The following is a 13,733-nucleotide window of genomic DNA, read 5'->3' on the forward strand; positions in this document are numbered from 1 at the left end:
AATAAAATGAAGTTTTCTCTTAGGCTCTTAGCAAAGGTTCATGTCAGATTGTTCCTTTAGAGTTGAACCTTGATTAGTAGTATTATTCGGGTGTATATGTGTTCAACTAAGCACATTTTGTATAGAGTTTTACTGAAATTAAGTTGAATGGTTTCAATAGTTATATTTTAATATTATGCACTGCAAGAAAATTGTCTTTGAGATCAGATGCAGTCTGGGATATTGCTTTTTATTGAGAAATAAAATATTACCTTTATACACATAATGATAGTTGTCTGCCAGAGTCATGAAATCTGTCTTCAAACATTGATGTAATATAATTATTTATGAATAAAAAGTAGATGTGGTGGTCAGGTGAATAAGATGGAAGAATCTGAATAAAATTTTAAGAAAAATCTTAATTGTTTGACTAATTGCTGCAATAATGATATAGAGTGAATAAAATTTAGAATGGAAATGAGGAATGTGTCAGCAAAAACAGCCCATGACCACGAATAGGTCTTAAACACAGCCAGAAAATTCTGGACCCTGACATGGGCTTCTGCTGGCCCTTAAGGGGGCTCGCGGGTCTAAATTTATTTTTTTTATTTAATATAGGATTTCTCTGTATTTTTCTATTAAAATGAACTTTATCTTATACTTAATAGAAAAATGAAATAAAAAAAATGGGGTCACTGTACATTTACGCTCACAATCTGCCTTCGAAAGAAGCATACGTTTTTGTTAATGTCCTTTTTTAGCTCACCTGGCCGAAAGACCAAGTGAGCTTTTCTCATCACTTGGCGTCCGGCGTCCGTCGTCGTCCGTCGTCCGTCGTCGTCGTCGTTAACTTTTACAAAAATCTTCTCCTCTGAAACTACTGGGCCAAATTAAATCAAACTTGGCCACAATCATCATTTGGGTATCTAGTTTAAAAATTGTGTCCGGTGACCCGGCCAACCATCCAAGATGGCCGCCATAGCTAAAAATAGAACATAGGGGTAAAATGCAGTTTTTGGCTTATAACTCAAAAACCAAAGCATTTAGAGCAAATCTGACACGGGGTAGAATTGTTAAACAGGTGAAGATCTATCTGCCCTGAAATTTTCAGATGAATTGGATAACCCGTTGTTGGGTTGCTGCCCCTGAATTAGTAATTTTAAGGAAATTTTGCTCTTTTTGGTTATTATCTTGAATATTAATATAGATAGAGATAAACAGTAAACTGCAATAATGTTCAGCAAAGTAAGATTTACAAATAAGTCAACATGACTGAAATGGTCAGTTGACCCCTTTAGGAGTTATTGCCCTTTATAGTCAATTTTTAACCATTTTTCGTAAATCTTAGTAATATTTTACAAAAATCTTCTTCTCTGAAACTACTGGGCCAAATTAATCCAAACTTGGCCATAATCATCTTTTGGGTTAATAGTTTGAAAAATGTGTCCGGTGACCCGGCCATCCAACCAAGATGGCCGCCATGGCTAAAAATAGAACATGGGGTAAAATGCAGTTTTTGGCTTATAACTCAAAACCCAAAGCATTTAGAGCAAATCAGACATGGGGGTAAAATTGTTTATCAGGTCAACATTTATCTGCTCTGAAATTTTTAGATGAATCGGACAACCCGTTGTTGGGTTGCTGACCCTGAATTGTTAGTTTTAAGGAAATTTTGCTGTTTTTGGTCATTATCTTGAATATTATTATTGATAGAGATAAACTGTAAACAACAATAATGTTCAGCAAAGTAAGATTTATAAATAAGTCAACATGACCGAAATGGTCAATTGACCCCCTTAGGAGTTATTGTTCTTTATAGTCAATTTTTTACAATTTTCATAAAATTTGTAAATTTTTACTAACATTTTCCACTGAAACTAATGGGCCAAGTTCATTATAGATAGAGATAATTTTAAGCAGCAAGAATGTTCAGCAAAGTAAGATGTACAAACACATCACCATCACCAAAACACAATTTTGTCATGAATCCATCTGCTTCCTTTAATATTCACATAGACCAAGGTGAGCGACACAGGCTCTTTAGAGCCTCTAGTTTCTTTTATTTAATATAGGATTTCTCTGTATTTTTCTATAAATGAACTTTATCTTATACTTAATAGAAAAATGAAATAAAAAAAATGGGATCACTGTACATTTACGCTCACAATCTGCCTTCGAAAGAAGCATACATTTTTGTTAATGTCCTTTTTTTCTGTTGAAATAATAGGAGAAATAGCGGTAATATTGAAATAAAAAAAAGAATTAGATTATTTAAAACATTTTAAAAGTGACCTGGGGCCAATACTAATTGATTTTTTGGAATGATGTACCATATGATAAAGTAACAACTACTAAAGGTAATACATAAAAATTTGTAATGAAAAATTAATGTTTAATTTTTTTCTGAAAATCTTATACCCGCGAGCCTCCTTAAACATAAATATATATAAGTTCAGCAAATATTGATGTCACACTAAATTATCTGTAAAAGAGAGGCGAAAGATACCAGACGGACATTCAAACTCATAGATAGAAAATAAACTGACAACGCCTTAGCTAAAAAAAAAGATAAAGACAAATAGACAAATAATACTACAGAAGACACAACATAGAAAACTAAAGACTAAGCAATCTGAACTCCACCAAAAACTGGGGGTTATCTCAGGTGCTTTGGAAGGGTAAGCAGATCCTGCTCCACATGTGGCCCTTGTCGTGTTGCTTATGTTATTACAAACCCGGTAAATAGTCTTAGCTCAGTGTTGAAGGCCTATAATGGTTTACCTTTGTAGATTGTTATTTGGATGGAGAGTTGTTTCATTGGCACTCATACCACATCTTCCTATACCTAATTAATTCTGTAAGTAAGATAAAGTTAGTTTTCTTGTTTTGTCAGATTGCAGGTGTTGATCCTATACAGGAGGATGAATGGAGTAAAACAGCTAAAGGAATGTTACTGGGATTTGCTAAGCAAATAAGTCTTCCAGACAGGTAAGACAAAATATTTATTTTTATATGGATCGATTGATTTGTGTTTAACGCCACTTTTAACACTATTGTGCTATTTCATGGCAGTCAGTTATTGATAAAGGAATCCCAAGTACCAAGCGAGAACCTATGACCTTATTTATTTCTATAATAAAATAAAATATACCAATTTTATTTTATTTTGCCATTGCTAAGTTTAGATATATTATGTTTGATTATATTTGCATTCATCATCATAGGCTCCTGCTATACCTGTTTTACCTTAATTTATTCAACATGTTAATAAAATTATCCAAATCCAAAAAGTTCAACTATTTGCTTAATATATGGGACATATGAGCACATGACAAATATTCTATCAATCATCTTATTACTGCAAATAATGAATCTATTGCTTCTTTTTTACATTGGATAGTCCTCTTGATGAAATAATTGACAAGTTAGGAGGGCCTAGCTGTGTTTCCGAGATGACTGGAAGAAAGGGGAGGATTGTAAGACATAGGCCTACAGACACGCCCAAATATGAGCAAAGATCAGCTGATATTGATGCTTATGGAGGGGTTGATAGTCTGAATGTACAGGAAGTATGTTGTTACATTATTTTCCACAGTGAATATTACCTTATTTGACCATGTATATTTATGTGCATCCCCTTAAAATCATGAAAAAAGGTATAATCGCTACACCTTGTACCAACTACATATTTTGGTTAAAAAAATGCGGACTTTACACGACCAAATACAGTATAAGAATAAGGAGATGGGGTATGATTGCCTATATTCCAACTATCCACCTGCGAAGAAAAAAGAAAATGTTAACTACATGAGCAAGAAGTTTGATATGGTTAAGTTTGTTTTGGATTCTTAAGAAAACAAATTGTAATAGGCAGTTATCAACATGTTTTGTCAGCATATTGTCTGTACTTGTTAAGAAGTATTCTTGTCACTAGAAAAAATATAAGTTAACTCATTTCCCTCAAAAATTTTGATCAAAGCTTGGTTAAAATTATACTGAATTTCTACCGGATAAATACATATCATAAATTACTTGCCAATGGTCATTATCAGAGAGAAAGAAAATTTATGAATTGACATTTAGCTCTCTTTGTTTGCATGTTGGTTTCTGACTGTATGAATTCGAGATCTATCCAATTTAAAATGTTGCAAATTCTTTCCTGAATTTCTTGCAGAGAAACCAATTTATGGAGGGTAAAAAGTTGGTGGCCATTATATCTGATGCTGCCAGTACAGGTATGAACTGTTTTAAAACTCAAACTCATATTATCCATAATAATATCTGGACTGTTATGCCCATTCAGTACTCATACTGTGAGTCCATTCTCAGTGTACCAGCTAGGATTTGAAGACCCCCTATCAACGAATATTTACGTAAATATACATTGATATAGGGGGTCTTCCAATGGATAGAAACAAGTGCCTGTGATTTCAATAAGAAAATTGATACTGACAAAAATTGGACATGTTGAACGTATCTAATAATATCAATATTAAAGTTCGTCAAAACGGATTTCGATTTAAGAAAAATGATATAAAAATCGGACTTTCGAGTGCTCCGTTATCGGCATAATTTACAATAGAAGAACAATTGCAATATCTGATACTAGAAACCTTTCTTCTTCTCAATTTTTCATAAAGGTTATGAATTAAATTATTTTTTTTACTTTTGATGGTCATTATTCTTGAAAAAAGATGTAATAGACTGGCAAGACTTTGTTATTTTCTTCTTGACATTTTCGAGATGGTCATTTTTCTTTTTTCAGCATTTTGTGTGTTGACGATGTACAATATACTATTGGAATGATTCTTTTTTAATGAACGTTATTTTATAAATAACAAATTCAATAGAAATGAACACCGTTAAAAAATCAATTCATTTAACTTGGATGTTTGGTGCTTCAGGGCAAAGGGTTTAGACAGGGTCGTAAATTTCACCTGATTAAATAATTGACTCTCATCAAATAGGTGATTATATACAGGTAACAAGTGTCAACAATTTTAATCTGTTGTCTTAATGAAGTGTGTGTATAAAGAACCCAACAAAATGGCGACGATATGAGGAAAAAAGATCGTTTTTTAAACTTTTTTTCAAAAGGGCACAGAGGGGCGCAAAATTTCGGGGGTGGTGCGCAGTGCCCCTCCATTCCATGCTAGCTGGAACACTGATTCTTAATATTAAACTTAAAGATTGATAAAACAGATGTGACAAGCCTTTTAACAGAATGTCAATCTGATAAAATAATTATTTGTATTATAAATATTTTTTCTTTTAAATGATAATTTATATCTTTTATGCCCCATTTATGGGCATTATGTTTTCTGGTCTGAGCGTCTGTCCGTCTGTCCCTCTTAAGGTTAAATTTTTTGGTCAAGGTAATTTTTGATGAAGTTGAAAAGTTCAATCAACTTGAAACTTAGTACACATATTCCCTATGATATGATCTTTCTAATTGTAATGCCAAATTAAAGATTTTTCTCCATTTTCATGGTCCACTGAACATAGAAAATGATATTGTGGATGTGGCATCCGTGTACTGGGGACAAATTCTTGTTTAATCATATTCTTTAGTTTCTGTTTGATATTTCTTTTATGATTTAAAAGTTTGTTTTAACAAAATTTCTCTTTCAATGTAAAATGTAAAACTGCTTTGAGGTTTAATGTTTGAGGTAAAGCCCAATGTGTGATGGGAAAAAAGTGAAAAAATAACTTCTTGCATATGCATAAATTTGTTTGAAGCTGTTTAAAGCTGCAATCAATTCTACCTCCAAAAATAAAAATTACAGCCGATTGCATTGAGTGTGTAGGTAAAGGTAGTATCTTTGGTTAGCTTACTTGCTAGCTGAACTGTGAAGTCATTATTATGTTAGGTAAACATCCTCCTTTAAGAGTAGACTAGTCTGACAGATAACCAATCTATGTATCTGTAGGACTAAACGACTGAAAAGAGGGTAGTATACCTTACTTAATAAGGACTTCACGGTTCAGCTAGCAAGTAAGCTAACCAAATATATATAAAATTACCTTTACCTACACACTCAATGCAATTGGCTGTAATTGCTTGGATTACAATTTAAAGATAATTGATTTAAAAAATGTCTTTGGGTAGGTACTGCTGTTTTACAAATTAATTGTGTTATCACAGGTATTTCTCTCCATGCTGACAAGAGAGTAACAAACCAATGTCGACGTGTGCACTTGACAGTAGAGTTACCCTGGAGCGCTGACAAGGCTGTCCAGCAACTAGGTCGATCACATAGGTCAAACCAGTCAAGGTCAGTTATAAATATGTTCAACAAAAAGACTAAGTTTTTGTAGAAATTTGAAAGTTCTTTGAAAATAAGATTAAAAATAGAAATGGGAAATGTGTTAATGAAACAACTCGACCAAAGAGAGGAAAACAGCCAAATGCCACCAATGGATCTTCAATACAGCATGAAAATTCCACAACCGACTAACAAACTTTGAAAAGACTACACTAAAACAATACTGTGGATTCATTTATTTTCATGGGTATTAACTTTTGTGGATGAAGGAAAACTTGCAGTTTCATGGATATTTGATATTGTGGTTTTGCCAATCTCTGAATACAAAGCCTATATAAAATTTGTAATTCATTGAACATTTGAATTTGTGGTTCAAGTGTACCCATGAAAAATTGGTAGCCAACGAATTAGAATGAAACCCACAGTAGCTAGTGTTCATTTCTAAAATTTAAATAGTTTGACAAAGAGTAATTGATTCTGGAGAAATATTTCATTTCTTTCTCATTTATTGATGATGACCTTTAATGTCTTTTTAATGAATTTATGTTGTTGTTTTACATTCTCATTGATGTTTTATTATCACATTCTATTTTGTTATGATGTTTTTATAATTTTACCAAAGTAATTTTTATAAAAATGAATATAAGTACAGTGTATATCTGAATATATATATATATGTATATAGGCAGTTAAAGCATTCAATTAAAGCACATTTAAGTTTCAATCTTACTTGGGGCAACACTATACAGTAGGATTTGCAGATGCATCTACAAACTTTATCTGCACTCAGATCATCAACAATTTATCAAAAAGTTTTAACAGCTTGAATATTTTGTGTACACTCCTGCTTAGATAAATCTTTGTTTTATTGATAGTAAATAATCAGGAATTGTTTGTTATAGTGGACCAATATATAAACCACTGACTAGTAAATAATCATAATTCATGTGTTGTAGTGGGCCAATATATAAACTGCTGACCACAGATTTAGGAGGAGAAAGAAGATTTGCTGCTTCTGTTGCTAGAAGACTGCAGTCTATGGGTTAGTTTGTGATGTTAACCTGAAAGTAGCTAACATTTTATGAATGTTTACCTGAAAGAACTTAACATTTTATGAATGTTTACCTGAATAAAAATAACATTTTATGAAAACAGTCAAATGTATTACATGTATATTATTAATCTATAACATGTGACTTTATCGGTAACCATTCCAGATTTATATGTGAATTTCTTTTAATAAACACCCAATGCTTTTGCTGGTGTTATAAGCTTTTTCCAAAGACTTTTTATACAAGATACTTAATTTTATATATGATTTATTTATAAAGGTGCTTTGACAAAAGGAGACAGAAGGGCAGCAACTGGAGCTGATTTAGGAGAATTTAATTATGACACGCCGTATGGAAGAAATTCACTGAGAATTATGTATCAGCATATATGTTCTGTAAGTGTAAGATTTCAGTTATTTTACTTAATGGGTTTAAAGATATGTATCTCTTAGTGAATTTTAAAGGCATTTTATGTCTTAGATAGGATGTAGTAAAATTAGAAAACTTTTTTAAAGCCACTGTTTTAACAGCTTTTACATATCTACTATTGGGGATTCATAATCATTCATAAGATATTATTTTTTCATGGATTACCTTTATAATGGTAAACTATGAATTTAAAGGTCCAATGAAGTACAAATTTTCTACAAGCTGCTATACAAACTCACAGGGGATTGTTTAGTTTTTCATATGAGGTTTTACTGTCGATGGTGGTCACTATCATTTATAGAACAACAGTCTATTTATTATGACAGACTATGGCAAAAAAACACAAAGTCAAATATCCTAAAAAATTCACTTATCTCATCCACAAAAATTTGATACAAATGGAAAACGCAAAAAGTTGTTAATTCATCCAATTTATCAAAGGTTGCTGAGAATAATAGAATATTATTAATAGGTGTGAATTTTTTTTATTATCTTTTTAGTAAAGTGTAATTTGTTGGCATTTATGGATAACGTTTAAGGCCATTTGTGATAAGAACACATAGTCATATTAAATAAAAATGCTTCTTTTAAACAGAAAAAGCTAGTTCCTGGAATTGATTTACATGAGATAACAGAAAAGTATAACTTTGAACAATTTCTACCACTAGTACAGGTGAGTTCAAATAACCTTATTGCATACATTGTATATATATCTACTTTCAACATGTCAAAATTATATTGTTTGCATAAGGGACTAGGTGGACAAAATCAGAATCTAAAGGGGTCATTGCTGTCTGTATTGGTCCAGGTATTTGGTCTATATCTTCACCACCTTCTTTTAATCTTTTGTAACTGATAGATGTAGGAGATGAATTTCATTTTCTAACTTAATATCAAAAATAGGAAATAAATAACCTAGAAATAAATATATACCACAAGATCACTTAAAAATCATTTAATCTCATTTGAGCCAAAACTATTTTTAGACATCAACATTTTAAAACTCAGAGGTTTGTGTTTTTGATATTGAAAAAGTAAATTGTAATAAAACAATACAGAAAATATTGCATGCATTTATTATTGCAATTCTGTCATTTTACAAACAAATTCAATTTTAATTTTTGCGATATGCAGAAAAATCCTGTCATATCATATAAAAAAATTTCAAATTGCCAGTTTAAATTATTATGATTATAACCCTGTCGCATTTCTCACAATAATAAAAACATTGCAATAATTTCTGAATTTACAGTTTTTAGTTAATGATGATCATCCATATTTAATAAAAATTTACTAAACAATGAAATATTCTTCTTTTATAGGAAAGTTTAGTACTGATGGGATTAGCTGATATAGAGAATATAAAACTTGGTGTAGCTTTAAAAGATTCAGATGCTGGAGATGTGTCTAAATTCCTCAATAGAATACTGGGATTATCTGTGGAAAAACAAAATCTAGTAAGCTATGAATTTGATATATTACATAGTTTCAAATGAAGATAACAAGGCTACTTATTTTAATGTCCCATCTACGATAGAAGAGGGGCATTATGTTTTCTGGTCTGTGTCCATCTGTTCGTTTGTCCATCCGTCCATTCGTCCTTCCATCTGTTGGTCCGTCTGTCCTGCTTCAGGTTAAAGTTTCTGGTCAAGGTAGTTTTTGATGAAGCTGAAGTCCAATCAACCTGAAACTTAGTACACTTGTTGCCTATGATATGATATTTCTAACTTTAAAGCCAAATTTGACCCCAATTTCACGGTCCAATGAACATGGAAAATGATAGTGTGAGTGGGGCATCCGTGTACTTTGGACACATTCTTGTTCTTGTTCTTTGACAACAAAAAAAAAAAAAAATGATAAAGAAAGAGCACATTATGCATCTGTTAATGCTTATTCTAAAAATTATGCTGATATTGAAATAAAATACAGATAAATAAGTGAAAGCTAATGAAAAACTACATCCTTCATATTTCTATTTAAAGTTTTTTAGCTTCCTGCAGGCTCCATTTATGACCCAAATTTTCATTGTAATGTTTCTTTTAAAAGATAGTAGCCTGTTTTATATATATACTTTAATTTATTTTTCAGATGTTCAATTATTTCACAGAGGTTTTAAAACTTACAATACAGAATGCAAGAAAAGAGGGGAGGTAAGATGTTCTGTATGACAATTATAGTAAATCATGGATTTAAGCCAGTAACAAACACCTTGACTATAATTTATATTGGTCTTATAATTGTCATAAAATTTTGACAAAATATGGACTTTGAATCTTGAACAAAAAAATAAATTTCAAAAGACCTTGAACCACACACTTTGTCAAAAATTTTTATTGGATGTATAACAGTTTGACACTAATTTTGATCATTGAAAAGCTTAATATTTCCTAAACAGCAGAATATAATTGAAATGTTCAGTTGATTTTTACTTGTAGTGTTTTGTACCACTTAATTGGTTATAAAAAAAAAAAAAACAGTGGGTAACTTGAAGTAATATATTGTTTAGTCCAGTAAATGTCTTGGCATTGCTGAACCAAATGAACAGAAAAATAAGAAAATATCCAGTTATGCATAGAACAGTCAAATTGAGGTTAAATGTTTTAATTTCCTGTAAAATGAGTTTTAGTAAGAAAAGTTTAATTGATTAACTCTTGATAATATATAAAAAAAAAAAAAGAAAATAAGGAGACAAGAATGATTGCCAATGAGACCACGGTTTTTAAAGGTTAAAAGAATAGGATGTAAACAAATAATTCTGCAGAAAGGCATGTGCATCTCACTAAATTCCACTTTATAAAAAATTATATCACAATAACGGACTTTTTCATTAAAATGCATAAATTATCTTGACATGAGGTATTTATTAACAAGTATTTTTTTCTAATGACCAACAGAAGTGATCATGTTCCATCAGTACATTAAAACATTGTTACGGCCAGAAATCGCCTTTAAATTGTAGCCAACAAAAGACACAAATCAATAGTAAAATTTAACAATATTTATTATACAAAAGTTTACAAGAAGTATTACACAAATATTACTGTCAACTTAACTGTCAAAATATGAGTCCAATCTTTTATCTTTATCTGTATCTGGATATCTTTCGGAATCCAATCTGAATATTACGTTCACTACTAAGGTCACAATCCAGTATGATGTTGTTTGTAGAATAAAAGTGTCTATCCAAATGCTGTGAATGCTAATGTCTATCGATGTCTAAGTCCAAGTGTAAGTCCAAGAGTGAGAGATTAACTTTAGTGTCTGTATATATATATAGTTTTCATGGAAGATTCTAGAACAGTCTATAATGGAACATCCTAGAAAGTTACAACAGAAGTTTCTAGTAAAATGTAGAAGTTTATATAACGCATCTTTTATTAGGATCATTCTGGAAAATTCCAATCATTCTGTAATTGTTCCAGTGATTTCTAAACTGCACAGTTCTAAAATTATTCTGTAAACAACTATCAGGCCACACAATACAAATCAGGCCAACATAAATAAATACAATAATTACAATATCATAACACCTCCCCCCTTAAAAGAAGTTTTAGTGTAACAAAAACTTTTCATGAATAAAATGAACAAAAATACATAGTATATACAAAGTGTTCTAATAAGCTCTAGATAAAGCATCTGCTATTACATTATCTTTACCCTTAATATGTTTTACAATTACATCATATTCCTGTAACAATAAACTCCACCTAGTCAACCTCTGATTCTTGTTTCTCATTTTATGTATGAAGGCGAGAGGATTATGATCTGTACAAACAAGAATAGGATATACAGTGGGATTCAAATATACATCAAAATGTCGAAGTGCTGACAACATTGCAAAACACTCTTTTTCAATAGTTGAATAATTTTTCTGATGTTTATCTAATTTCTTGGAAAAATATGATATAGGTTTCTCAACATTATCATCTGTCTCTTGATATAAAACAGCTCCAATTCCTACATCGCTTGCATCAACGGCAAGTTTAAATTGTTTTTCAAAGTCTGGAGTAATCAGAACTGGACTATTAATTAAAAGTGATTTGCTATTTTCAAAAGCGTTTTGACAATTTTCACTCCAGATAAATTTAGAATCTTTTTGTAAAAGATGAGTCAATGGTTGAACCACAGTAGCAAAATTTGAACAAAATTTTCTGTAAAATCCAATCATGCCTAAATATCCCATAAGTTGTTTTCTATTTGTAGGAGGAGGAAATTTGGAAATGGCTTCTACTTTAGCCATAATAGGTTTCACTTGACCTTGGCCAACTGTATGCCCTAAATAATCAACAGTGGCCTGACAAAATTCACTTTTACCAAGATTAACAGTCAAATTTGATTGTGACAATCTATCAAAACTATCATACAAATGTGTTAAATGCTGTTCCCAGCTATCACTACATACAATTAGATCATCAATATAAGCATAACAACAGTTTTAAATCTTTTATAACATTATTGATCATTCTTTGAAATGTAGCTGGTGCACTTTTCATGCCAAACGGCATTACAGTATATTGAAATAAGCCATCTGGTGTAACAAAAGCTGATATTTCACGAGCTCTCTGTGTCAGTGGAACTTGCCAATAACCTTTCAACAAATCAAATTTGCTCACAAATTTTGCTTGACCAATGTTGTCAATACAATCGTCTATCCTTGGAATCGGATAGGAATCAGATTTTGAGACTGAATTTACTTTTCTGAAATCAGTCACGAAACGAAAGGTTTTATCTGGTTTTGGTACAAGGAGACAAGGAGAGCTCCATTCACTGTTACTCGGCTCAATAATATCATTGTCAAGCATATATTTAATTTCTTTTCTCATAGCTTCAAGTTTGAGTGGATTAGGCCGATAAGGATGTTGCTTAATTGGAGAAGCATCTCCTACATCAACATCATGACAAACAGCAGTGGTTTTGTTTGGCACATCTGGAAAAAGATTTTTAAAAGAAAATACCAAAGTTTTTATTTCTTCTCTACGATCAAAAGACAGATGTGCAAGTTTTGAGTCTAAATTTGACAAAATTTCTGAATTTTTCAATCTAACTGTCTCTTCCATAGTTTTAGAACTAAAAGGTGGTTCAATTACATCTGGTTTGTCATGATTGTTCTCAAATTTAACCATGCCTAAAGTGGCAACTGGTTTACTATCACATTCATTAGTACGCTCAAAATATGGTTTTAACATATTAATATGACACACTTTGTTTTGTTTACGCCGACCTGGAGTTTTTACAATATAATTCAAATCATTGATTTTACTCTCTATTGTATAAGGACCACAATATTTAGCCTGTAAAGGATGTCCAGGAACTGGCAAAAATACAAGTACCCTATCACCAGGCTCAAAAACTCTGTTCCTGGCATCTTTATCATACCATATTTTCATCCTGTTCTGTACATTTTTTAAGTTTTTCTGAGCAATTTGACAAGCAGTATACAATTTTTCTTTAAATCTAGATACATAGTCTAAGAGATTCAGGTCAGTATGTTCAGTTAGCCACTTTTCCTTAATCAATTTTAACGGTCCCCTTACAGTATGGCCAAATACCAACTCAAAGGGACTAAATCCAAGGGATTCTTGAACAGCCTCTCGAACTGCAAAAAGTAGAAAGTGAACTCCATCATCCCAGTCTCTGTCAAATTGAAGACAAAAAGTTCTAATCATGTTCTTCAATGTTTGATGAAAACGTTCTAAGGCACCTTGAGATTCTGGATGGTACGCACTTGATCTATACTGAGCAATCCCTAACTGGTACACGACTTGCTGAAATAGACCTGACATGAAATTTGATCCCTGGTCGGACTGTATAGACTTAGGAAGTCCTACTAACGTGAAAAATTTGATAAGAGCTTTGACAATAGTAGGTGTCTTGATATTTCTTAGCGGAATAGCCTCAGGAAAGCGTGTGGATGTACACATGATTGTCAATAAATACGCATTTCCAGTTTTGGTCTTTGGTAAAGGTCCAACACAGTCAATTAGAACTCTGCTGAAAGGTTCGTCAA

At 31.7% G+C, this 13,733-nt stretch overlaps 1 protein-coding gene across 4 annotated transcripts in view; it reads left to right on the forward strand.

Annotated features, from left to right (window-relative positions):
- Positions 1-13,733, forward strand: part of LOC143062959 (protein strawberry notch homolog 1-like) — a 78,253-nt gene that overhangs the window by 39,300 nt on the left and 25,220 nt on the right. For all 4 annotated transcript variants that reach the window (XM_076234824.1, XM_076234825.1, XM_076234826.1 and 1 more), the window contains 9 exons: positions 2,873-2,967; positions 3,380-3,548; positions 4,154-4,214; positions 6,125-6,254; positions 7,202-7,287; positions 7,577-7,692; positions 8,322-8,399; positions 9,049-9,183; positions 9,815-9,876. In XM_076234824.1, the coding sequence (XP_076090939.1) occupies positions 2,873-2,967; positions 3,380-3,548; positions 4,154-4,214; positions 6,125-6,254; positions 7,202-7,287; positions 7,577-7,692; positions 8,322-8,399; positions 9,049-9,183; positions 9,815-9,876 (932 nt within the window). The remainder of the gene's footprint in view (positions 1-2,872; positions 2,968-3,379; positions 3,549-4,153; positions 4,215-6,124; positions 6,255-7,201; positions 7,288-7,576; positions 7,693-8,321; positions 8,400-9,048; positions 9,184-9,814; positions 9,877-13,733) is intronic.

The sequence above is a fragment of the Mytilus galloprovincialis genome, chromosome 2 (assembly GCF_965363235.1).
Source record: "Mytilus galloprovincialis chromosome 2, xbMytGall1.hap1.1, whole genome shotgun sequence".
Taxonomy (NCBI): Eukaryota; Metazoa; Mollusca; class Bivalvia; order Mytilida; family Mytilidae; genus Mytilus; species Mytilus galloprovincialis.